Source organism: Terrapene carolina, unplaced genomic scaffold (genome assembly GCF_002925995.2).
Source record: "Terrapene carolina triunguis isolate 2854851 unplaced genomic scaffold, T_m_triunguis-2.0 Scaffold62, whole genome shotgun sequence".
Classification (NCBI taxonomy): Eukaryota; Metazoa; Chordata; order Testudines; family Emydidae; genus Terrapene; species Terrapene triunguis.
In genome coordinates, this window is record NW_020664413.1 from 55,510,417 (window position 1) to 55,536,611 (window position 26,195).

General features: G+C 41.9%; 1 protein-coding gene across 5 annotated transcripts in view; it reads left to right on the plus strand.

Annotated features, from left to right (window-relative positions):
• Positions 1 to 26,195, plus strand: part of SPATS2L (spermatogenesis associated serine rich 2 like) — a 119,082-nt gene that overhangs the window by 26,683 nt on the left and 66,204 nt on the right. The window contains exon 3 of one of the 5 annotated variants that reach the window (XM_026647664.2): positions 9,669 to 9,796. The exons of 3 other annotated variants lie outside the window; for them this stretch is intronic. Coding sequence is in view for 1 of the 2 variants with exons in the window: in XM_024206999.1 (XP_024062767.1) it covers positions 24,367 to 24,385 (19 nt within the window). In the remaining variant the exon portion in view is untranslated. Of the gene's footprint in view, positions 1 to 9,668; positions 9,797 to 24,366; positions 24,386 to 26,195 lie in introns of those variants that run through there. One more of the 5 variants, XM_024206999.1, reaches the window with a different exon arrangement.

A 26,195-nucleotide genomic window follows, 5' to 3' on the forward strand; every position in this document is an offset into this window, starting at 1 on the left:
AAATTAAATTAATAGGCAGCTGGTTTAAAACAAACAAACAAAAGAAAGTATTTCTTCAAACAACGCGCAGCCAATGCGTGGAACTCTTTGCCAGAGGATGTTGTGAAGGCCAAGACTATAACAGGGTTTAAAAAAAGAACTAGATAAATTCATGGAGGATAGGTCCATCAATGGCTCTTAGCCAGGATGGGCAGGGATGGTGTCACTAACCTCTCTTTGCCAGAAGCTGGGAATGGGCGAAAGGGGATGGATCACTTGATGATTACCTGTTTTGTATGTTCCCTCTGGAGCGCCTGGCATGGGCCACTGTTGGAAGACAGGATACTGGGCTAGATGGACCTTTGGTGTGACCCAGTGTGGCCATTCTTATGTTCTTAAATGATGTTCTACCACAGGTGCCGTTGCTGACAGTGAAAAATCCATTAATGCAGCCCCCAGTCATTGGACTCCCATTGCTGAGGCAGATGCAGGAAATGTAAATGTCTGCTCCAAGCTTTTATATACAAAGGCAAAATGGCAACATTAAACCCAATCCCTGAACTGAGGATGTTGTGCCTGCTCACTGCCCTAGCAGGAGCTCCAGGAAGCATTGTGCCTTCTGGAGCTCCCAAGGGTCACAGTCACTCTGTCACCCTTAACCAGGGTGCAGTGTGTACTTCCCCACAGCTGAAGCCCTGCATCCTCTCTGCTCCTTTGGCAGTGCTAATGCTGCCAGCCCTGAGCTCTCTCTGCACTCTTGTAATAGCAGGCAGAAACTTCATAGGCTAACGTGGAGAAGCTCTTTGATCCCTCTCCACCTTATGTGCTCATGCAAGGACTGGCCACAATCTGGTTCTAAGCTTTTAAATCCTAAGAGACATGTTCTATAAGAAATGAGAAGTCCCTTTTTTTTTTTCTTTTTTTTCTTTTCTGCGGGTGTGGAGGAGACTACCAGCTTAAACAGTTCCAGTCACTTTTCAAACCACAACTCCACCAGGAAAAATCATCTTTTAATACTGCTGATTTCTGTCAGACTCCCCTAAATAATCAAATCTGTCCCTCTCCGCAGGGCAAATGTGCAACAGCAGGAGATAGTGCTAGAATCAGCTTTACATCTGTTTAGCTTAGGCATTTTGTGATATGCCCATTGCCACAACAGCTCTGTGCCATGTACACAAATTAGAAAGCAGCATTTCCATCCAAAACGACCTTAATCTCCATCTGTCCGTTATGTATGCTATTTTTTTCATAGGAGTGGCACAAGTCTGTGATATGATCCAGAATTCTTATTAAGTAGTAGAGTTCTGGTTACGTTAAGTACACTTGATGGGACACATTATTTTGCTACAGATATGACTCACAGTTGTCACCATGATGCACATCACAATTACTTAGCATTTCACTGCTGCAGCAGGGATAGTACACAGATCTTCCTTCTACAAAAGCACAGGTCCATGCTGCTTGAGCTAAGGGATGATCTCCATTAATTGTTTGCAGTACAGGGCTTGTGATGCTCAGGGAATGTCTACAAAGGAGCTGAGAGGTGTAATGCCCAGCTTGGGTAGTCATACATGGGCTAGCGCTGCTCGAGCTAGTGTCTAAAAATAGCAGTGTTGCCATGGCAACATGGACAGTGGCTTGGGCTAACCTCCTGAGTACAATCCTGTCCGACCCCCCGGGGATGTACTTTGGTGGCTAGCCCGAGCTGCCCCCTGTGCCATCAAATACACACTGCTGTTTTAGGAGCTAGCTTGAGCAGAGCCAGGGCATATACATGTAGCTAAGATGGGAATCGCACCTCCCAGCTGCTGTGTAGATGTATGGTCAGTTGCACAGTTCTGATTCCATGCAGTGCACAGTTCTGATTCCATGCAGTGGAGGCAGTGGTACATACCTTGTCATTTCATCACAATGTTCTATTTAATGTTAAACAACCTTCGGTTTATGGTGAATTTGTTAAGTTGTCATGGTAAAGCTGCATGGAAAATCTTGTCCTTTTCTATATTTTGTGTGTGTATAGAATAGAAATTGGAGTGACAAGGCATTTCACTTATTTATAGATTACATCACTGTAAAACCTAGGCACAGGCAGTTTGCAGCACCCATCACCATAGCACAGCAGCTAGTCGGAACAATTTTGAAACTAAATTGATCTGTATTTTTTTGATTGTATGTATTCTTTCCCATTTGGTTTCATTTCTGTTTATTTGAGTTGTTAGCTCCATACCCATTGCCTTACAATGAAACCAGAAGTAATTAGGCTCATATTACATTGCCGCACTCCTCGCCCCGTCCCTTTTTTCCTAAGTGTTTGAGTTTCTGTGAAGGTCTATCACGGTTTGCAGCTGAACGACATGCTGAATTTATATTCTGAGCTCATCCAGTACTTTGTGCAAGATGATCCTTTGAGGAAGATAGAAAAGGGCAGCTACTTAGAGGGAGAGAAAATGAATTTGGTCAAGCTATAAAGTAAAATGCAGTAAAGGTTTATTTTTGTAACGACAAAAATTCAAAGGTGACCAGAGTCCAATATTTTTATCTCTTTGGAGAATATATTTGTTTAAACATATCAAGGATTTCTTTCTGCTAATCAGTGTCTGAAACCAGCCCGTCCATTTCTGTCCTGTACTTATGAGAATGTGAGCTGAAATCTGTAGCAAACCAGACTAACTGTGAGTACATAATTCCAATGCGGTTTATAGGTTTTTAATATTTTCAGGGTCACAGAGGTGAAAAATAATTTAATAATAGTCTTCAAGGCTGATACATTGCCTTGGAACTCAGTGCATCTGGGTTCACGTCCCCTCTCTGTCACAGACTTTGTGTGTAACCCGTGTGCTCTTCCAGTACGTATTCAGCTCTTGTCAAGATGTGTAGAAGAAATATCTAGTTTCCGCGTGTTGAATGAGTTATAAATCCAGTTTTTGCCTTTTTCTTGCTGTATTTACCAACATATCAACCCTTTTTTATGCTACAGTTAACTAGGCTACCAAATTTTACAAATTTCATAAAGGAGCCTCCAATAGAATTCACTTACTGTGCCTTGCAAAGTAATTTTTCTTTGAAAATGTGCTTCAACAGGCTTAAACAGAGAGTTGTTACATGACTCTGTAGTTTTGCCATGTACAGCTGAATGTTTAGAGAAGGTGGTATCATAGACACATACTCCCATTATTTAACAGTTTAAAATCCAGTGGCCATAAATTGTAGCTGTCACAGAGGAAAGAAAAAACAAACAAAATGTGGTGGTGTGAAGCAAAGCCTTCCATAGACAAATTCTGTTCTCATACATTTGCAACCCCGGAGTATGGCCACATATATGGTAAATAATTACTTGTCTAGGTATTGGCTCTACCCACTAGAGTTGAGTGAATGATCAAGTCAGTTTCTGACCAAGCTCTGAGCTGTCAGAAACGATGGCCTGTCTGTCGTGCAGGATATTGTGCGGCGCATCTCCATCCCTCTTAGGAAATGGTATAACAATGTTTGTCCATGGATAATCTGTGAAAGATCTAAATTTGTGAAATGGATTGTCCGCCCAGCTCTGGATGGCAGTGGGAGTGAGTCTGTCTGCTCTGGGAATTACACCTCCTAGCAGACATACCCTGAAAGGCCCACATGAGTTTGTATGAGCTTCTGCGTCATGAAAGCTGGGCAGGTCATTTAATGAATCTCACTTCATGAGCAATATTGTGCTCTCTGCTCTCAAATGGGAGATTTAGACACACATTTTCTACTCCAGTCTTTGTGCATTTTCTACCCCATGGAAGGGATGACATCCCTCTTTCAGTTAATCAAACCACCATCCTTCATCTCATCCAAATCCCTCCTGAACATCCACTCCTTGCACAATCCCCACAGGAAGATCTTATAATGTCTTCAGTAAAATCAAAACTATTTTTATTTCTGAGTCTGGGCTCCCCAGTGCTTCCTGCCTTAGAATCATAGAAATGTAGGGCTGGAAGGGATCTCAAGAGGCATCTAGTGCATCCCCACACTGAGGCAGGATTAAATTGTCTGTCTTGTAGAATGCAAGACTTCTTGGCAGGGACTGGCTTTATGTTTGTGTTGCATGGCCGAGGCTGAGAAGTGTGAGACCCAGAGGTGCAGAGTCTGTCATGGGCAGAAGAGCAGTCTTGTGGCTAAGCCACTGAGCTGAGACTCTGAAGCTCTGGGTTCAGTTCCTGGCTTAGCCTCCCGTAGATTTTGTGGCACAGGTCCTCATCTGGTAGAAATCAGTGTAGCTCCACTGAAATCAATGGATTCTGTCAATATATGACTTCGGACAAATCACTTAAACCAAGATTTTAAAAAGTGAGTAGTGGTTTTGGGTGCCCATACCTTATAAGCATTTATTTTCACAGAGTGGATGCTCAGCACTTTCTGAAAATCAGATCTTTTCCAAACACATTAGTCTGAAAAGCTTGGATATAATCTCTCTGTACCTCAGTTCCCCATTGGTACAATGAGAATAAGAATACTTCTCTACCTCACAGGGTTCCTGTGAGGACATGTTCTATAATTATAGGATGCTACGGTGCTGGGGGCCATGTAAGTAGGTAGATAAATAGTAGGAAGTAGGGAACAGTGAATATTGGAGGCAAGCTCTACCTCACATATTTAAGATGAGTATATTGCTTTATTTCAGAATGGTTTGGGGGTGATTTTTTAGTTGAATGTCACTCTAAAAAAGAATCTCAAGTAGGTAAAAATTCTGCTCTTGGATCTTCATCATGGCGGTTTCTTGGCTACGGTGTTCTCCCTCCATGTGAGATTCTCATTAATATCACTAAAAAGAACGAGGAGTACTTGTGGCACCTTGGAGACTAACACATTTATTTGAGTATAAGCTTTTGAGTATAAGTTTTCCACTTCATCAGATGCATGCAGTGGAAAATACAGTAGGAAGATATATATACACAGAGGACATGAAAAAATGGGTGTTGCCATACCAACTATAACGAGAGTAATCAATTAAGGTGGGCTATTATCAGCAGGAGAAAAAAAACTTTTGTAGTGATAATCAGGATGGCCCATTTCCAACAGTTGACAAGAAGGTGTGAGTAACAGTAGGGAAAAAAAATTAGCATGGGGAAATAAGTTTTACTTTGTGTAATGACCCATCCACTCCCAGTCTTTATTCAAGCCTAATTTAATGGTGTCCAGTTTGCAAATTAATTCCAATTCTGCAGTTTCTCGTTGGAGTCTGTTTTTGAAGTTTTTTTGTTGGAGTATTGCAACTTTGAGGTCTGTAATTAAGTGACCAGGGAGGTTGAAGTGTCCTTCGACTGGTTTTTGAATGTTATAATTCTTGACGTCTGATTTGTGTCCATTTATTTTTTTGCATAGAGACTGTCCAGTTTGGCCAATGTACATGGCAGAGGGGCATTGCTGGCACATGATGGCATATATCACATTGGTAGATGTGCAGATGAACAAGCCTCTGATAGTGTGTCTGATGTAATTAGGTCCTATGATGGTGTCCCCTGAATAGATATGTGGACAGAGTTGGCAACAGGCTTTTTTGCAAGGATAGGTTCCTGGGTTAGTGTTTTTGTTGTGTGGTTGCTGGTGAGTGTTGTCAGTAGCTACCAGTGTGGTGCTCTGCTCTTGTTTGATGATAACAGTCGGCTGTATGCGTGTTCCTTCTGTGTGCTGCCCCGGCTCTGCGCAGATAGCTGACACAGCAAACCCCGAGAGAACCTCCAAAAACCACAGGTACGAAGGAACCCGAGCAAGGTTTATTGTCAAACGAAGCACAGTAATAGACTCTAGTAACAGACTCTGTTACTAGGCAGGACATACTACGAATACGTGCCCCCTGGCAATGGACACAGCTCAGTCAGTGGCGGGACACTCTACTGCCCCCTAGGCTGGACAAAGATGCGCACTCCGGGACCTACTTTTATACAGTTACAGGACAGATTACTCATCCCTACTGACGTATTGAAGTACAGCCCCTTGACTCATTGGGGGCTGTCTCCTTCTTTGATCATGTTGTTTCAAACAGATCTATCCATCATGCTGTCCTTTTGACTCTGTCTTTAAGATGCACCTGCTTCTAGCAGCCCTCTTCTTGCCAACTTCTGTGAGTGGGCCTGCCTCTGGCTTACAGCCCAGCTTTTTCTTAGCAATGCCTGGAAGTACTTTGGTTCAGGCTTCAGGCCTCAGACTGGGCCTTTGATACAAGAGTTTATGTTTCAGCGCCTCATCTTACTACAGTGAGTATTTGCTTCAGGTTGGGGGGCTGTCTGTAAGCGAGGACTGACCTGTCTCCCAAGATCTATGAGAGTGAGGGATTGTCCTTCAGGATACGTTGTAGATCCTTGATGATGCGCTGGAGAGGTTTTAGTTGGGGGCTGAAGGTGACCGCTAGTGGCGTTCTGTTACTTTCTTTGTTGGGCCTGTCCTGTAGTAGGTGATTTCTGGGTACTCTTCTGGCTCTGTCAATCTGTTTCTTCACTTCAGCAGGTGGATATTGTAGTTGTAAGAATGCTTGATAGAGAGCTTGTAGGTGTTTGTCTCTGTCTGAGGGGTTGGAGCAAATACAGTTGTATCTTAGAGCTTGACTGTAGACAGTGGATCGTGTGGTGTGGTCTGGATGAAAACTGGAGGCATGTAGGTAAGTATAGCGGTCAGTAGGTTTCTGGTATAGGATGGTGTTTATGTGACCATCGCTTATTAGCACTGTAGTGTCCAGGAAGTGAATCTTTTGTGTGGACAGGCTGAGGTTGATGGTGGGATGGAAATTGTTGAAATCATGGTGGAATTCCTCAAGGGCTTCTTTTCCATGGGTCCTCAATGTAGCGCAAGTAGAGTAGGGGCGTTAGGGGACGAGAGCTGAGGAAGCGTTGTTCTAAGTCAGCCATAAAAAAGTTGGCATACTGTGGGGCCATGCGGGTACCCATAGCAGTGAGTTTTGCGCACAGTTCAGAAAAGCACTAATGCACATGCTTGAATTCATCCCTATGTGGAAAATTACTTAAGCATTTATTTATGCCCCATAGAATTCAGTAGAACTTCAGCATGGGCTTAAGCAATTTGCTGACTTGGGGCCATAGAGAGAAGAGCATGTCAGAGTTCCACTATGTGGATTTGGGAGAAGAAGTCTGAAGTAAAGGTGGCATTTGGTTTGAACAAGAAAAGTATGTGTAATTCTGTGACCACTTATAAACACGCAGTTATTGTTGGCTGATCTCTTGTGCAGTTTTCCACATTAACAGTGAGGAACTACTCTAGTTTTGAAACAGAAAAGCCTGTGTTTATCAGAAGGCCAGATAGATAAAGTCCTTCCAAAACTAACATACGTTAAAAATTAAAGTTGTGTGATTACCTCAGGAAATGAAATAACAAAAAAATCTGAAGCAGGGTGAAAAACTGAGTTCAGTTTTGTGGAGAACTTCGATGAGTCACTTCCTTATCAGTATCTCTAGTCTTCCTGGCAACGTTTTATTTGTGACTCTTAATGCTGTATTAAATGAAAAATTACACTTGGGGTTGTGTGACGCAAGAAACATAATAAGCACTTCTCCTGTCAGATTTAACTGATCACACTTATGTCAACTTGAACTGGGGTTTCACAAACACTTTATTAGGAAGTCACAAAGGTTAATAAAGTTCTTAGTTCTTTAAGATGAGCTTTATATTTAGAATGTACACTGAGAATTTGCTCCATTGTTATTCATGGCCCCTCGTATTTCCTTTCTATGAATAGTAGTACAGATGAGTTTTTGTTCTTGGCAACAGAAAGTGTCACCGATGCTTGTGTGAATGTATCGTTGCCCAAGAATTTGCACCATAAGTGCTCAATTTGGGCATCTTCAGATCTCTTAGTGGGTCTATTGTTGTAAAATCATCCAGTTGGGGAATAAAAACAATGCCATGTGACACACACAACCAATTCACAAAGTGCAAACATCAAATCGTGAATATCAAATGTGCACATCTACTCGCATTGAAAAATTTGCAAGCAATCTATAGGTTGAAGAAAAGATTCATTGAACAATTGTGATGAGTGAACTTATTTGTAGAAATACAGCAAGTCAAACTGCCAGACTGGGAGCTGCACCTCTCCTCTAGAGGAGCTCTCAGAGGGATTGTGATTTAGGAGGCACAGTGCCTCCCTGACATGCAGAGGGAGCTGGATGCTGTACCATCCCTTTGGATTGTGCCACTTGTTCATCCCAGTGCACCAAGCCAGCTGTGCAGGACAGTGCAAAGGGGTATAGCCATAGGGGGAGTAGGACGAAGCGATTCAGAGTGCATGGACTGTGATTTGTCCCCTGCCCCAGTGCAGGGTGCACAAGGGGCTAGAGGGAGGAAACATTCCTTGCACCTTCCCTCCAGCCAGCTCAGTGTGCTTGCACACAGTTTGAGACCAGGGAGATAGAATGAATAAATCATTCATTGTTCACTCAGCTCTGGATGTGTGGGAGGAGGCTAATGTTTGGTCCCCAATAGCGAGGAACCCCCCTGACAAACTACCATGGACGCAGTTCTGCTCTCAGATCCGCTGTCCCACATTGCTCTCCACTTTTTCATGGTTGAGACCTCTGCCCATCTCAGGAGAGCAGCAACCAGTCAAGAGCTGCTTTGTAGCTATGGGAGCAGAATCTTATCCCAAGTAAATTGCTTTTCATGTGTGTATCTTGTTTTTTCAAGTTTGTTAGTGTGAGAAAGTCCACATGCGGAGTAACCACAGAGAGCTGTTTCTGTTCAGCCAAAATTGTTGGGTCCAGCGAGGCGAGCAACACAGCTCTGTTGTGTTCTGAATCTAACCACAGATCTCGTCTGAAGCCTGCCGCGCCAGGGCTGCACAACTCAGAAGTGGCTAAACCATATTCACAAACTCATGGCAGGGCTGACGAAGTGGTTTTACTACACGCTGAAGCCTGTTGTCCTGTCTGCCAGGACAGTTAGTTGTGAATGAAGACTTTAATACTACAAACTGCTTAGAATATTTTCACAGTTCAAAAATAGTACTTGCTGGGTGCCGTGTTTAAGAGGAATCTGTGTGTATTGAGGGTCACAGCAGCAGTTTGAGCCAAGTGAGAAAACGTGAACTACTGGTCTGTACTGGAAGGTGGGAAGCCTGGGCTGCTGCCGAGACTCTACAGAGCACTGGAACTGCGTTCTTCTGTTTGGTGAAATTCACCCATCCTCACATACTCTGAGTTATTTGGGGATTAAGTGGGAGGTGAGGGGTTGAAGTTCCACCTCCTCCCACCCTCACATACCTCATTAGGGCTGCAGTGCAGCCCTTCTTTGGCTTTTATTACAGCATAAGGCCATGAATCAGACCTCATTGAAGTCCGTGGGAGTCTTTCCATTGAATTCAGTGGGCATTGGATCCCTAGCTTGAAGTAGCAGCTGCTGCCCTTCTCCACCTCTTTTTGTGGGCCCCTCCTCTGTCCTGCCCCAAACTGCCCCCTCCAAGGCTTGCAGGGGGTGCAAAGACTCCCTAGTATAGCCTGCTTGCCTACCCCCTTCCCCTGCGGAGAAATGTACAGCGGAAGTACAGAGAAATCTCATTTGCAACTGGGGAAGCAAAACCACAGTAAATTGAGGTTGCTTTGCATGAAGCTTTGTATACAGCAATAATAATAATTAGCCTTTATACAGTGCTTTGCATCCATAGATCTCAAAACCTTTTACAAAGATATCAGTATCATTTATCCTCCATTTTACAGATGGGGGAAACTGAGGCACCAAGAGGGAAGTGACTTTCACAGGACCACCCAGCAAAGCAGTGGCAGAGCCAGGCATTGAACCTAGGTCTCCTGAGTCTCCGTCCAGTGCCCTGTCCAAGGAGCTCTTGGTATGGCCTAGGGCACAGACAGTGTTTGAAATGGTATAGCCCTTGTTTTGTTGTTGTCAGTCGCTTTCTTGCAATGTTGAGTATAGTTTGAGGGACAGAACGAAGTGCTCAGCACCCAGAATTCGGGCCAGATTTTCAAAAGAGTTCAGCTCCTACCAAAGCATCTACAATGAAGAGGCCAGATTTCCCCAAAGTACTCAGCATCCGGCAGCTCCCATACGGCCTGAGCACTGTTGCAAATCTGGCCTATTTAGATTGTCAGCTCTTTGGGGTAGGGACTGTTATTTCCACATGCTACACATACACAAGGCCCTGATCGCATCCTGGGCCTGTAGGCACTACTACTACACCACTAATAGCATTGGTAAATGGAAGCTGTGGGACACTGAGCACTTCTGAAAATCTGGCTCCTAAATCCCCATGATACTTATATTGACCCTGTAATTTATTAAAAAAAATACTAGGGCTGTCAATTAATCGCAGTTATCTCAAAAAAATTAATCGTGATTTAAAAAATTAATTGGGATTAATTGGAGTTTTAATCGCACTGTTGAACAATAGAATACCAATTGAAATTTATTAAATATCTACATTTTCAAATATATCGATTTCAATTACATCACCGAATACAAAGTGTACAGTGCTTACTTTATATTATTATTTTGATTACAAATATTTGCATTGTAAAAATGATAAACAAAAGAAATAGTATTTTTCAATTCACCTCATACAAGTACTGTAGTGCAATCTCTTTATCGTGAAAGTGTAATTTACCAATATAGATTTATTTATTTTTTGGTTAGGTAACTGCACTCAAAAACAAAACAATGTAAAACTTTAGAGCCTACAAGTTCACTAAGTCCTACTTCTTGTTCAGCCAATCGCTAAGACAAACAAGTTTGTTTACATTTATGGGAGATACTGCTGCCGGCTTCTTATATACAATGTTACCTGAAAGTGAGAACAGGCATTCACATGGCACTTTTGTAGCCAGCATTGCAAGGTATTTACATGCCAGATATGGTAAACATTCCTATGCCCCTTCATGCTTTGGCCACCATTCCAGAGGACATGCTTCCATGCTGATGACGCTCATTAAAAAAATAATGCGATAATTAAATTTGTGACTGAATTCCTTGGGGGAGAATAGTATGTCTCCGACTCTGTTTTACCCCCATTCTTCCAATATTTCATGTTATAGCAGTCTCGGATGATGACCCAGCACATGTTCATTTTAAGAACATTTTCACTGCAGATTTGACAAAATGCAAAGAAGGTAACAATGTGAGATTTCTAAAGATAGCTACAGCAGTGGTTCTCAACCAGAGGTCCAGGGCCCCCTGGAGGGTCGCGAGCAGGTTTCAGGGGGTCCGTGAAGCATGGCTGGTGTTAGACTTGCTAGGGCCCAGGGCAGAAAGCCAAAGCCCCACTGTGCAGGACTGCAGCCCAGGGCCCGAAGCCCCACTACCTGGGGCTAAAGCCAAAGCCTGAGCAACTTAGCTTCACGATGCCCCCTGTGGAATGGGGCCCCGGGCAATTGCCCTGCTTGCTATCCCCTAATGCCTGCCTTGCCTTTTATATGCAGAAAAACAGTTGTTGTGGCATAGCTGGGCCGTGGAGTTTCTATAGCATGTTTGGGGGGGCCTCAGAAAGAAAAAGGTTGAGAACCCCTGAGCTACAGCACTTGACCCAAGGTTTAAGAATCTGAAGTGCCTTCCAAAATCTGAGAGGGACGAGGTGTGGAGCATGCTTTCAGAAGTCTTAAAAGAGCAACACTCCGATGCAGAAACTACAGAACCCAAACCACCAAAAAAGAAAATCAACCTTCTGAGAGGTAAAACAGAGAGGACTGTTTTACCTACTCTGAGTAGCTGAGTCCAGCCACTAGTTGTACACAGTTATATCAGTGAGAGTTGCATATTAATACTAGGACTCGAGACATATCCAGTTCATGCTGAATAATATACGAGTCAGATTTACTCGTAGAGCGGAAGCCAAGAGAACCCATAGTCCAAACCCCAGTGACAAAAGGTTCATCATCAGTGCAAGCTACTCACAACTCTTGCTCTGCTAGGGGGCCCAGAGCTGGCTGGCACAGTCCCTACAGTGGATGGGCCTTCCCTGGTAAAGGGCAAGGGGATGACTGATTCATCTTGGGTAGCCTCTGTCAGGATGTTATTGGAGTAGTGCAGGAATTTAAAGCTGTTCTTCCCTGCAAGAATCCCAGGGAAGAGGTAGGGGCAATGGTTGTATCATCCCCAGTCCCCCCTTTACTGGTTCTAGGATATTATCTTGTTGTTGGTGTGGGGGGGATGGGAGAGGTGGGAGAACAGGACATAACTCATCACATTTTAGTGACTGCATATGAAGTAGTGTTGCATTTTCATTGGAGACTGCTCTTTTCCTTAGATGAAAGGCATTGTACAAGTGCTGTGGAAGAGAATGAATGGATCAGGTAGTCCAAAAGGAAAAAGCATAGTCTAGAATGAAGGAGTGGTTGAAAGCACTGACACCTCAGTTTAAACCAACTAAATCTACACTCTAATCACTGCCCTGGAGTCTTCCTAGGCACATTTGGATGGCTGTTGGAGGCAAACAGAAATCCATGATCATATACCTTGGGAGTGGATACAAAACCAAAGTAAAAATGAGGCTCAATATGGTACAATGTGATTTAAATATGCAGAAATAAGAGAAGATCCCACTCTCTGCTTCAGTTTCCTACAACTGAGGTCTTGCATGCTGCTCTGAACAGGAGATTTCTGTGTAGCCTTTCCGGGGCTGGGATGAATGGAGATGTGAAACTCTCTAAAAGTCAGGATGAGAAACAGAATAGGAGGGATCTTCAGAAGAGCCTATGTGACTTGGGAGCACAAGTCCTGCTGACTTTCATGGGTACTTACGCTCCTAAGTCACTTAGGCTCAGCTCTTCAAATCTGTTTAGGCACCTAACTCCCATAGATTTCAATGACAGGCATCTAAAAGACCTTTGAGGATCTGGCATTAGATAGTTTTCAGACTCTTACCCAGTGTTACCTAATGAAAGAACTGTTCCAAAAATCTTGTAGTATTCTTATGGTTCCCTGTTCCTATTACTTGCTCAGAAAGCATAATAGAATTCAGAGTAGCAGCCGTGTTAGTCTGTATCCGCAAAAAGAACAGGAGTACTTGTGGCACCTTAGAGACTAACAAATTTATTAGAGCATAAGCTTTCGTGGGCTACAACCCACTTCTTCGGATGCATATAGAGTGAAACATATATTGAGGATATGTCAAAGACAACTCCCACCTGTTCATGCTCTCTGTATGTGTGTATATATATCTCCTCAATATATGTTTCACTCTATATGCATCTGAAGAAGTGGGTTGTAGCCCACGAAAGCTTATGCTCTAATAAATTTCTTAGTCTCTAAGGTGCCACAAGTACTCCTGTTCTTTTTGCATAATAGAATTGTATACTTTCTTAATGACTGACGAATAAAATATTGGGGTTTTTAAAGTAATAACAGAGGGATCATTTGTACTCATTTTTCAACCCATATAGAGAGTGACAGAGTTTCTACCAATGATGCTGTGCCTAAATTGACTCTAATAATGTTTCTGAAAACATTTAGTGTGGTAACTAAACGTTAGGTGTGTCCCTTCTTTAACAAATGCTTGATTAATTTTTCTATAATAAAATATTTTATAAGCATATAAAGATTGAACTTCACCATATTTTATAGATGTATTTTTGAAAAAGGACAGGCAGTGAGAGATTACCACATTTTTTATGATACCATAAATGGTCAATTTTTAATGTTTACAATATCATTAGAACCCCCTCAGTTTAATTTAAATTTTATTTCTAGTCTCTTGCCTTCCCTTCATCTAGATATCATTATATGGGGTACAAGATAAAATGCAGATTGATTAATTTAATGTTTACCTTCAATACAGTTTTTACCTTTTATCTGTGATTTTGCCCTGTCTGCTGTATATTTTTTTTCACAAAAGTTATCTTAACTGTGACTTTGGTCACTAGAGCAGAACTTTGAAAATGACAGAGGCAGGTTAACCTGACCTGCTGATCAATTCTAAGCACTCTGCCTGGTACTAACAAACTTTTTTGTGCTTTAACCTGTTGCACATACTTCAGATTCCACTAATGATTCTGCATGGTGACGGTGGTGTTTTGTTATTTAGAAGATAATGTTTGTACTTCATGGTCCAGGAGATACAGACAAGGCTTTCATCTCAGGGCCAAAAGACCAAAAACATCAGTAGCACTCAAACCCCCACATCAGGATCAGGGCTCCATAATGCTAGATTCTGTACAAACACACAAGTAGACAAGTTCCCTACCTAAACCCATAACAGTTTAACTTCCTGCAAGATGTAACAAATGAGAATGACAAGCAATAGGGAAGATGAGGGTAACAATAATGAGATTCACATAGGTGTTGTGCATAATTTTATACGAACAAAATATCTGTGTGTGTGTAATGCATATATATGTGTGTGTTTTTATATATATATATATATATACTTGTAGTATTCTGAATTGTATAGCGAAATGTGTACTTTTACTATATTGCGTGCCAGCTTCTGCATTCAAGTAAATGGTTGCAACAAATGACTGCAGGATCTGGCCTTGTGCCTGTGCTGTGTTTCAGGTTTCTTGTATCATAGCTTTAAAATAAATAAATACAAATATGGCAAGAATAATGGCCAAAATTCTGCCCTAAAAGAGTCTGAAAGGTTGCAGAGACATAAGGGTGAGAATTTGAACCGAAGTATTTACAATTAAACGTGAAAAGAGAAGTAATTTCTAATTCCAGGTATTTGTAAAAATAATAAATACATAAGCCACCTTTGTTTTTGTGCCAATTGCACAAGTGCAAGATGAATAATGACTATGTGTCGCCATTTGTTACCTTTGTTTTTTATTATTGCAAATGCAAACATATATTTTGCATCCTCCTGAGGTTGGCTGTTCTCATGAGATTTCTGCCCTAGTGAGATAAAAGCTCCTGAGAATGATTTTTATTGATTTATTATAGCAGAGCATCATCTCTGATATTTTTAAGGTCGAGCAGTGCTTTCTGTTTAAAGGTTGAATCTTCTAAGTGCTTCTAAATTCACATGCTTACTCGGATTGTCTTGAAAATATGTGCCTCACAGGAGTAGTGGGTAGCATTAGTGGTCCAAATTTGGGGTCATTTGAAAAATAGGTGCCTGAGACACAGCAGCTTCTTATACTGTTGTTTTTTTGTGCAGACCTGGGCCACATAGTATGGCTCAAATTCTTCCCCAATGGACTTCAGACGCTCAACATGTATCTCAGCTAGTGCAGGGTATCCACTGGCCCATTGAGAAAGTAATATTGAAAAAATTATTAAAGAAAGAGTATAGCTCTCCAAAGAGACTGAAATGCGCATGTGTAACAAGTCTAGATAAGAGGGTTTGCAAACAGCCCATTGTAGCAATAAGGATACACTGCAGTCAAAGGTGTAATTGCAGTTCAGGCAGACATACCCTTGCTAGCTTTAATCTAGTTAGCACAGCTAAAAATAGCAGGGAATACGCAGTGGCCCCGGCTTCAATGTGGGCTGTATTAGCCCCTGATTATGTACTCGTGTTGCTAACCTGCCCTGGAGCTCTCATGATAGCTGTGCTAGATAGATTAAAGCTATTGCAGGTATGCCTACCCTTGCTGCTATCACACCTTCCATCGCACTTGAGACATACCTAGTAACTGGATAGCTCAAGGGGACAGGGTGTGGTCATGAGCTACCTCCATGTATTGTAAATTTGAACCCTACCCTTGACAGAAATCTGCGTGTGAGCTCCAGGTCTGTTGGTACTGTCCTTTAGCAAGGACATAGATATGTATTTTTTTTTACTTTTGGGAAATGTGCCCTGTTAATTTGTACAGCTAATTTATTAGGGGCCCGAACTGTTTTCTGAAAGGTAATAAAGCTCTGCGCAGATATGTGAGCAGGGTGGATTTGATTTAATCAAACTGATTTAAATCACTAGTCAGGAAGACTCGATTTAATCATGGATTTCTACATAAAAGTGCATTCTTGTTGGTTATTATAACCTTAATACATATTTTTCACAACTCAGAGATAGATGTAGGTTTCATTTTTAGAAGGTACACACTATACATTTTTAAAGTGATTTATTTTGAAAACTTTTCAGATTAGTTTTACAGCTATATCAGAAAATGAATAATTGTTTGGTTATTTCATTTACCAAAGGTAATTGAAGCAGTTATTTATGAATTCATTGGGAGGTGAACTATCTCCAATTCAACAGGTTAATCATTAATATTTGGAGGATTTTCTTGCCATGCTGTATTAGAGGAGAACATCACCAGACAGACATTTAAATTATTTTATTTAACTAAAACAACAATGTTATGTATTCCGGATTGTCTTCTTCAACAGCAAACATATAATATTTTAACAAAACAAGCATATGAATTTTTGAATTTAGTTAAACATTCAAGTTTTTTGAAATCAGGTTTGTTTTTGTTAAAATTGTTTTTAACTAAAATAGTTAAATAAAATTTAAAACAAATATTAAATTGACTGGCAGCCAGGTCAACATGAGAAACGTAAAATATTGGCTTCTGCAGCTAACTCAGTCATCTTCACCTTCATTTTCCTGATTGTTCATAATCTGGAAAAGAAAAACAAGCTTTCCTGCTTTTTCAGGTCCCAAATGATTTCTCAATTTGCAATGAATTAGTCCAAAGGAAGAAAATATTCTTTCTGCACCGGCAGAAGAAGCTACTGCTATTAAACGTGAGATTATGACTTCAACAGTCTCTGAATCCAAGTGCTTAAGTGATTTCCATCAGTTCACTGGTGTGACTTTCTTTAAAACATCATCAGCAAACATATATTTCTTGAATGGTTCACCCTTAGCTCTGAAGTTTATTATAGTTGGCATTATGGAGGGATGATTGCTGGATGTCCATGTCATAGCCAACTCCTCGTCTTCAGCAGTTAAGGTTTGACTCTGGTATCGAGTATTGAGAATATTTGCAAGAAAATGAGCTGGAGATAGTGCTTGTCCTATTCATTTTTTAATGCTTTAATTTAACTCTGTCATTGCCTATTTCTCTTTTTAAGATCTCACTCAGTTTCTTCCAAATTTCAACAGCGTCAGCAATAAAACAGCTATTTCCCTGAATTTTGTTCAAGGCTACAGAAATAGGCTTCAGGGTACTCAGCATGTGTTCAACATTTCTCTTAAGTCCAATGTGGAGAACTTTGGCTGTGACAGTGCCATCTATTTTTTCATGATTTTGTTCACAAACTGTCATCAGATTAGGCCAGTTCTTGATATGCTCAAAACAGTCTACTACTGAGTTCCATCGCATGTTTTGTGGGAGAGTTAGCTTGGTTCCTCCCACTTTTTTCAGAGCAGCTGCTGTAAAGTGGTTGTTACGGAAGTATTTTGCAATTTCAACAACATTAGTCTTTATTTCTGGAACACTGAAGTCTTCGGCTAGGAGGTACATCAAATGAGCACTGCAACCGTATGTTATTAGTTTGGGATTCTCTTCTAAATAATTTCTTCTCATCTTGGATACATTTGCAGCATTGTCTGTGACCAAGCTACGTACTAGACATTTGAATTTTTTTTCACAGTTTGTTATAGCTTTTACTGCTACTGCTGTGTGTGCATTTCCTGATGTATCAATTGTTTCTGTAAGGAAGTCATTCCCTTCTTCTTTTGTCACACAAGCACATATAACAGGATCATTGTGGACATTGATCCACCCATCAAGACTCAGGTTAACAATTTCACCCTCTAGACTTTTTGCACACTGCTTAATTTCTCTTTCATACACTTTATCCAACAATTTGCCTGCGACATCTGCTCTATTGGGTGGACAGGATCCTGGTCTTAATGACTGAACCATGTTAATGAAATGTGGGTTCTCAATCATACGGAAAGGAGAGTTTGTTGCATAAACAAACCGGGCAATTTTTTCATCAATCACCTCTTTTTGTAATCTGCTGGTTCTCATCACAAACTTATCTATGGTTGTTTCTGGACGATGGAGTTTTTTTTCCTTTTTGCTACAGGTGATATACTGTGGCTATGTGACATACATGATGTGACTGAAACACTATCATTGGCAGATAACTCTGAAACTATAGAAAATGATGGTGATCTTGAAGGTGGATAGTCTTCAGAATCCTGTATGTTGAGGATGGATTCTCCTAAACAAAATAAGTCAATGCAGTTATTTAATTATTATTACCATACTTCTCATTTAGTATTACTCATTGCATTCACTGACACTCAGTACAACTTTAAAGGTGAAATTGTAAAGGAAGATCTTCCTATTTCAGCTATTTATTTTTTATCACAACTACATCTAAAATGATAGTACCATCGAGTAACAACTATATTTTTTTGCTCAAACATGAGAATTCAAGAATAGTCCAGAAAGAAGACAGGAAGTCCTTAAGAAGTATGAAATAAAAAAGTTTACCAACCTGAAGATCCTGCATGTTCAGACATGTTCCTTTCATCATCTTCAAGGCAGCTTCCTCCTGAGAAGGAACATTTCTCATGATGTTGTTTCATTCGGGCAACCAGCCTTGCATTTCTTTGTTGCACTGTTTGCATTTTGCACGCATGCCTGTTTTACCCACAGGTAGAGGAACTTCATTAAAATATTCCCAAACTGGGTCTGTTTTACGGCCTGCTGCCATTATAGGTTTTCCCTTCTAGTGAGAGAATGGTATGGTAGATCTCAAATCAATGAAGGCTACACTCAGAAAGACCTCAAGACTTCTGGAATATGCTGTTCAAACAGTTTCACTTTTGTTTCTACTACCTGTCCCTCCCTTCTCAAATTTATCTCCAGACTTCTTCTCCTTGTCCAGATCTATTCTGCCCCCAACAATCTTCTATTCATTGAACTTTTTGAAACTTTGCACTTTTAGAGAGAGGTAAGGGATTGACTCTGTGTACACAAATTTGCAGAGGGACAATAGGGTTGAGGTCTGTTATTTCTCACCTCTATATATTATTTATTTATTTTAAAACATTTTTGCTGTTAACACAAATCCACAGTTTGAGAACTGCAAAACTAAGCATCTCTGGTGGTATCTTCTAGACTGAGCACTGAGTCCCATTGGGTAGATAGAAAGATTAACCTAAATAATCTATACAGTAGCCCCTGGAACACTATAATAATCCATGAACTATTGGAACTCATTCACAAAACTTTTCTTAAACATTACATGAATATATTGTCTCATACTATAGAATTAGAATTTATAATCCCTATTCCATGATGAGATATCTTTGAGCTCTAATGTATCTTAATTAATACTATCTTTAGATAGTTTTTTTTCCTCAAAAAGCATTTTATCAAAAAAATCTGATTTAAATAAATCCATTTTTTTTTAAATCATTGATTTTTATCCACCCTGTATGTGAGAATGATTGCTGGGCATGTTTCTGCTTTTCCACCTGGGGGATGATTAGAGCAAAGTGCCAGCACTGATTGATCAGTTACCATTGATTAACCAGAGGGGAGATGAACAACAGGATGTTATAGTCATGTTTCCTGAACATGGAAATGCGTGTGCTTAAGGTCAAGGGACTCCTGAGACGCAGCCCCCTAACATGAGGTGCTTGTACAATTTTTAGATTCTTATCACTTTTTTGTGCATAGCAAGTGATTATGGGCGGTCAGAGCAGTGAGGGGGAACGTGGGTGTGTGTGGGAGCAGTGCTGGGGATGTGGGGGCTGTCAGAGTGCGGGGCAAGGGATTGGGGCAGAGGAGTGGGGGAATGGTGGAGAATCGTTTGAGGCTGTGTTGAAGGGAGGGGGGATTAGAGGGATAAATGGGGTGGGTGATGGGGAGAGGGGTAGTGGGGCTCGGGGAGGGGAGAAGGGTGGGGATTAGGCAGAGTGGGAGGGGAAGAGAAGGGTGAGACACTGGGAGGGAGGACATAGGGGTGTGATTGGCATGGGGAAGTGAGGGGGATTAGGGGAGGGGGACCTCTCAGCCTCACATTTTCCCCTGCCAGGATCTGGGGCGGGGGCAAGTCTAAGCCCCTCTCATCCTGCCCTTTGTGTGTGTGCAATCTCCCACCTTTGCAGTTGTGACCTGGGCCATAACTGACCATGATTAGGAGAATGGGGCCCTACCAGATATCTATTGTACTGGTGTAAGACCAAAAATAGTATTGCAGTTTCACATCTGGGCATTCAAGCACAACCCCAGCATACCTGGCATTCAACGGGGCTCAGCATCGGAGTTCTGTTTTGGTCCATCTCTCATCTGGTAGGATAGTACATTTAGGATGTGTAAATTACAGTCACATACGGGTCAGCAGTTAGACCTGGACATGAAGGGATAATTTTGTTTGAGTTATTTAAACAAAATAGAGGTGGGGAACTGAGGAGTGATCCCCTGTATCATTTTGAAATAGGTGCATTTGACTGCATTTTATAATATTTTTGATAAATTTCTAAACAAAGATTTTATACAAGAAAATGTACCAAAGGCCCACGTTCGTATTTATCTGGAATTCTGTACCAGTTTGGCAGATACCTCTCAAAGATAATGTCTATGGAAATTATGCATGTGAATTGAAGGCCTTATGTCTCCAACTCTGCTGCCTTTTGTCATTACCTAAAACATATGGTAGACTACAGAGAAGACAGTCTAATACAATACACCTGGGATAGATAGCAAACTCATTTCAAAAGGGAATCTGATTTTGTAGAGGAAGTAGGCGTGCAGAAGAAGAGAGCACAGTTCAGGCCACTGCAATCTCATTAGATGCCTGGTACATTGTGTCTCGTATTTTGAAGCTGGCTCTGAAACTGTGATTACTTTGGTTTCCTGTACATTGTGTGCCAGGTTCTCCTAGCAGCGGGATTTTGACTGAGTAACTTGGAAATGATTAAATGAGCCTTAGTGAAAATACGCTTCAGTCCTTCATTGATATACTACATGAGCACATTCTGAATAATAAAAGTGCAAAGACTGCACTCTGCAGTGAATGGCGAAAGTCTGCACAAGCAACTGTTCTGACTTTCAGAGGTTGTACAGTCACATTTGGTAGGACTGAAGAATGGATTTATTGCACTGCTGCTGATAAACTTGTTACCTCCTGCCAGTTGTCTTTGTAAGAGATACTGCAGTAATAGATGATCAGACTTTTAAAAGGGAAAAGTAGGACAGCAGTCTGATATTGTTATTGAAGGACCAGGGAGGGGGATGGCAGCGAGGGAGTTATCCTGGGTGGCATCCAGGAACGGGAGGTGCTTTGTCACAGGACGTGCAAAAGAAATTTGCTGGAAGAAAGGGGGGTTAGGCTAACACACAGTGCAGCAGATGTCTGAGGCCTTGTCTAGATGCGGGCACTCAGGAGAGGCAAATCAAATCAAAAAATGTTTGAAATCAATGCACATAAATTCATAGATTCCAAGGCCAGAAGGGACCACTGTGACCAGCTAGTCTGATCACCTGTATAACACGGGCCATAGAACTTCCCCAAAATAATTCCTAGAGCACATAATCTTGATTTACAAATTGTCAGTGATGGAGATTCCACCACAACCTTTGGTAAATTGTTCCATTGGTTAATTACTCTCACCATTAAAAATGTATGCCTTATTTCCTGTTTGACTTTGTCTAGCTTCAGCTTCCAGCCATTGAATCATGTTATACCTTTCTCTGTTAGACTGAAGAGCCCATTAGTAAATATTTGTTCCCCATGTAGATACTTATAGACTGTAATCAGGTTGTCCCTTAACCTCTTTGTTAAGCTGAATAGCTTGATCTCTTTGAGTCTATCACTGTAAGGCAAGTTTTCTAATCTTTTAATCATTCTCATGGCTCTTATCTGAACTCTCTCCAAGTTATCAACATGCTGCTTGAATTCGGGACACCAGAACTGGATGCAGTATTCCAGCAGTGGTCGCACCAGTGCCAAATAGAGAGGTAAAATAACCTCTCTGCTACTACTCAAGATTCCCCTATTTATGCATCCCAGGATCGCATTGGCTGCTTTGGCCACTGTCAAATTCAAGCATGTTAAATACCCATCTGGATGCTTTCATTCAGGAGTAAAGTGGCCTTAGTTCACTGTAATTTAGAATTAAGTTACAGCAAACAAATGCTGCTTTACTCCTAAATGAGAGCGAGCATCCAGAAGGTGGTTTGTGACAAACTGCTGCAGATACCCAGAGCTGTGAGACACTGTGTTACCCCTCTCTGCCTCAGTGGGAGCTTCGCTGCTGCTAAGATGTGTGAAAACTCCCTGACACACCAGTTTGTCTGCCTTGTCAACAAACTCCTCAGCGCTCTCCCAGCTCAAACCTTGCCTAGCAGGTAACAATCAGTGAACTCCAGCCCACGAGTTCCTCAGAGATGTCTCTCTGCAATGCACTGCCCCTGTCACCATACATTCACAAAAGCTAGTATGTTTGCTCTCCTTTAAAGAGACAGAAACAGCAGTTTCTGGAGTTAATCAGTTCAATCAAAGCACTGGGTTGGTTTAGATAAGAAGTAAAACAAGATTATTTAACCAAAGAGAGAGATTTTATGTGAGTTCAAGTGTAAGGGATAAAGATAGGTAGATAGAGATAAAGGATTCCAAATAAACAAAAGTAAAATATGCTTTATAATGGCTAAGACTTAACAAGCTACAGTCTTTGTTCCAGGTAGGTTCCTCACCAATCTTTCTTTTCCAGCAATGGCTGTCTAGCTCTTAGCCAGGATCCCCACAGAGACCAAGACTCTGACTATCCTTGTCTCCTCAGGCGAAGGATAACTTAGGAGCTTGATCCCCTTCTCTTTATAGTGCAGTAAACCTTTGAAATGTATTCTTCTGAAATGCATCCCAGATAAAGTTCCTTTTTCCTTGTGGTATTGACATCATTCTGTATGGTGTAGATTCCATGCTGTCTTCTCCCATGCTGATGATTTTTACGATGCAAATGATCTCTTCCTGTAACTTCCGATACAAATGAATAGTCCATTGAATATAGCCACACCTGGTTTGAGATGTTGGCCTCTTTCCTTTGTCTGGAGAAACCTTGTTCATCAATTCTCCCAGCATGCCTGGTTTAAACACATTTTAACTATAATTTTAGCATATCTGCATGATCCTTTGCGGGTTGACCATAGGTGACAGGACATACCTACTCTGCACCCAGCCCCGAGAGGGTTAACTCTGCTTTGCAGGCTGAGGAAGCCCCACCCCTCCGCCCCTGCTGGGCATGCTCAGCCTGGGGGCAGCATATAAAAGGTAGCAGTCCAGCTCAGTCTGGGCAGGCTGCTGGAGGGGAAGGATGCAGGCTGTGAGCTCTCTCCAGGGAGTTGCTACAGGCCCCGACTGCGGGACCACAGCTCGCAGAGTGCCAGACAGACTCCAGGCTGCCCAATGAGCCCTGAGAAGGGGCCGCACCGGCGGGAGCCGGGCCATTTGAGGGCCCCAGAGACTCAGAGGAACCAGGGATCTTCGACAAGGGGAAAGGGTTAGAAGCAGCCCAGGGGACTTAAACTTTTTGATGGTGAGTAAACCGGGGAACCAGTCAGTGTGTTTTGGGAGGATCCCTGCTGACTCGGTGGTGAGCACCCCCACCACCAATAGGGCCCTGGGCTGGGATTCAGAGGAGCAGGGAGGGCCTGGATCCCCCTGAGTGGTGCCCCACTCTCCCAGTGGGCCAACAAGCCATGCAATCCCACAGAGGTGGGCTACTATGCTGACTCTGGCCATTGGGCCCCACTGCCCTGGGTAGAAGGGCCGTTTACTGACTCTGGCCATTGGGCCACACTGCTCCATGTAGAAGGGCCGTTTGCTGGCTCTGGCCTATGGCCCACACAGCCCATGTAGAAGGGCCGGTGACTGACTCTGACCCTTGGGCCACATTGCTCCGAGTGGAAGGGCTGTCTACTTACTGGCCATTGGGCCACGCTGCGCTGAGCGGAGGGGCCGTCTTATTGACACCAGCCACTAGGCCAAACTACCACAGCCATACTAAAGGTCATTAATATAAGAACTAACTGGCTGCGGTACAGCCTTTTCCCTTCTTTTGGACCACATGTGATCCAACACCTGGTGGCAGGGTGTACCTACCCCACAACACCATACATACATCACACAAGAATATTATTGATCGGTGAGTTATTTGTTTTCCAGTGACCTATTACATGATGCCTTTTAGCTACAGATTACAACAATAGTGAGTGTGGATACATTGAGCTGATCAGGCCAGCTGAAACTCATGTTAGATACCAGGGAGTCCCTTGCTTTCTGGCATAGGGATGCTTTTAGGGTCACAGGGTTTAATACATTTTAATTTCTGTGCATTTATTTCACACCTTTAATTGATTCACCTTAACTCTTCTGAGTGCCCCAGGGTAGAAATGCCCTGAGAGAGGGAGTGGATTAGTGGTGGGGACATGCAAGGGTTTGACAATTGGAGAAGGGAGTTAAACTAGGAACTCTTGTCATTCAGGAGATAAAGGGGGAACTGCGTGCTCGAAAAGAGGCCTGTTTGGGGACATGTGTCGCTGGGCAGAAGAGGACATGTGTTTGCAGCTGGGAGGTCAGTTTGAGGGAGCTTGTTTTAGAATCACAAAACTAGAAATGGGAAAACCTGCAGTATTAGATCATTGTGTCCATTGTATTTTCAGCTGCATAGTCTAGTTTTAAATGACCCAAACAGTGGGGCATCCGCCACATCCCTTTGGAAGATATCCATACGCTAATCGCGCCCATTGTCAGGATGTTTTTTTAGCTGAGAGAATTACAACAGTCATGTGTGTCTGACAAGATTCATTCTTTATAAACTCCTGCAGCTTATTGATCACAGTTCCTTTACCCTCTAGGGGTGTTGGCATTTTTTTTTCTTTTACTGTTAGGGCTGGGACTGAAGCTTCAGTTTACTAGAGAGTAATTGCCAAGTTTTTGCAACGGAGGTGGCATACTGTAGTTCTCCCAGAGATGCAGGCAGGCATCACAGAGCTGTCCAATGCGGAAATGTCACACACAATGCGTGATGTTTGGTATCTTTACCCTAGACCTGCCCCGTTGGAGTGCTCTATGATTTGAAAAGCCCCAAAAGGCATTACATCTGCACAGTTTAATTAACAGGCCAGCAGGCACATGGTGCACCACTGAGGCTGAGCACAGGACAGTTTGGCCTGAGTTCCTTTAAGACAGAAAGAGGAAATGGCTACAAGGGAAGGACGAGCCATCAGCCAATGATATTGAAGCTGGGTGGAAAAACTCTTTCAATATAATTGGCTATGCCAATGGGACCACTGCACTGGGGCAGAAGTGGGCTGATTCTGTTTACTGGGTTGTCTGGTCAGCATATGCAGTAGCTATGCGTTAAGTTTTAGAGATAAAATCAAACACATAAGCAACCACTTTTGTTCATATCTGAACAAGACTTTTTTAAAAAAAATTTCAAAATGAAAACCTTTAAATTTAAGAGAAAAATGTTTAAAGTAACAGAACCCCCAAAGCTACAATCATAAAAGAAGAATGCGAACATTGGTGTGTGGAAATAGGTCCATATAGAAAAATCATTCCAAATAAAATAGCAGAATTGAACAAAAATTAATGCTAATGAGGTTTTCCTTTTTTGCATTTCTTGTATTGGCCAGGGTCTGTTTATGTTGGTTTTAGCTATAGTATGCATTTTCTTTCATTGGTGTTTAATTCCACTATACTGATAGGCTGAAGGGGGTTCAGAACGTTTTGTCAAAATAATGATCCGTAATCCATAAATCTTTACTAGTACTCAACTGCAGAACTATGCATGCCATGAGATTTGCTTTGTACTGGGATTTACTTTGTGTGTATATGTATTTAATAAAGGTAAGTTCCTCTCCTATCTATTTGTCTTAGAGTTTTATACTGCTGCCCATCACAGCAGAATCTGAACTCTTTCCACATGAAATAGATGGGCAGTAATTAAAGTGCCTAGCGGATTTTATGAAGTCTCTTTCTCTTCTCCCTTTAAGGGTTACAGAAGATTCTGGTTGGTGTGAAGTCGTTTGTGTTTGTTTGTTTTGTTTCATAGGGGAGGGAAGGAATGAAGGGCATGGCTTTGAATGTCATTCTGGTTAGGGCTGGAAAAGCTTTATCAAATATGAAGGCTTTGGAGCATTTCCTGAAGTGTGTCTCCTGCAGTTGCCGTTTTCATTGTGTGATTGTTGTATTAAAATGCTCCATTTTACAAAGCTAGAATTTGAAAGTGTGCAACAGGTATAGAAATACTATAGCCACCTGCCATCTTACTCCATATATTTAAGGGCACGATACAAGGAGTGACTGAGAGCATTTTTCTGTTTCAGGAAATGTGTTTGGAAACCAGTATTGGATGGTAATGACCCGTTTAAATAAGA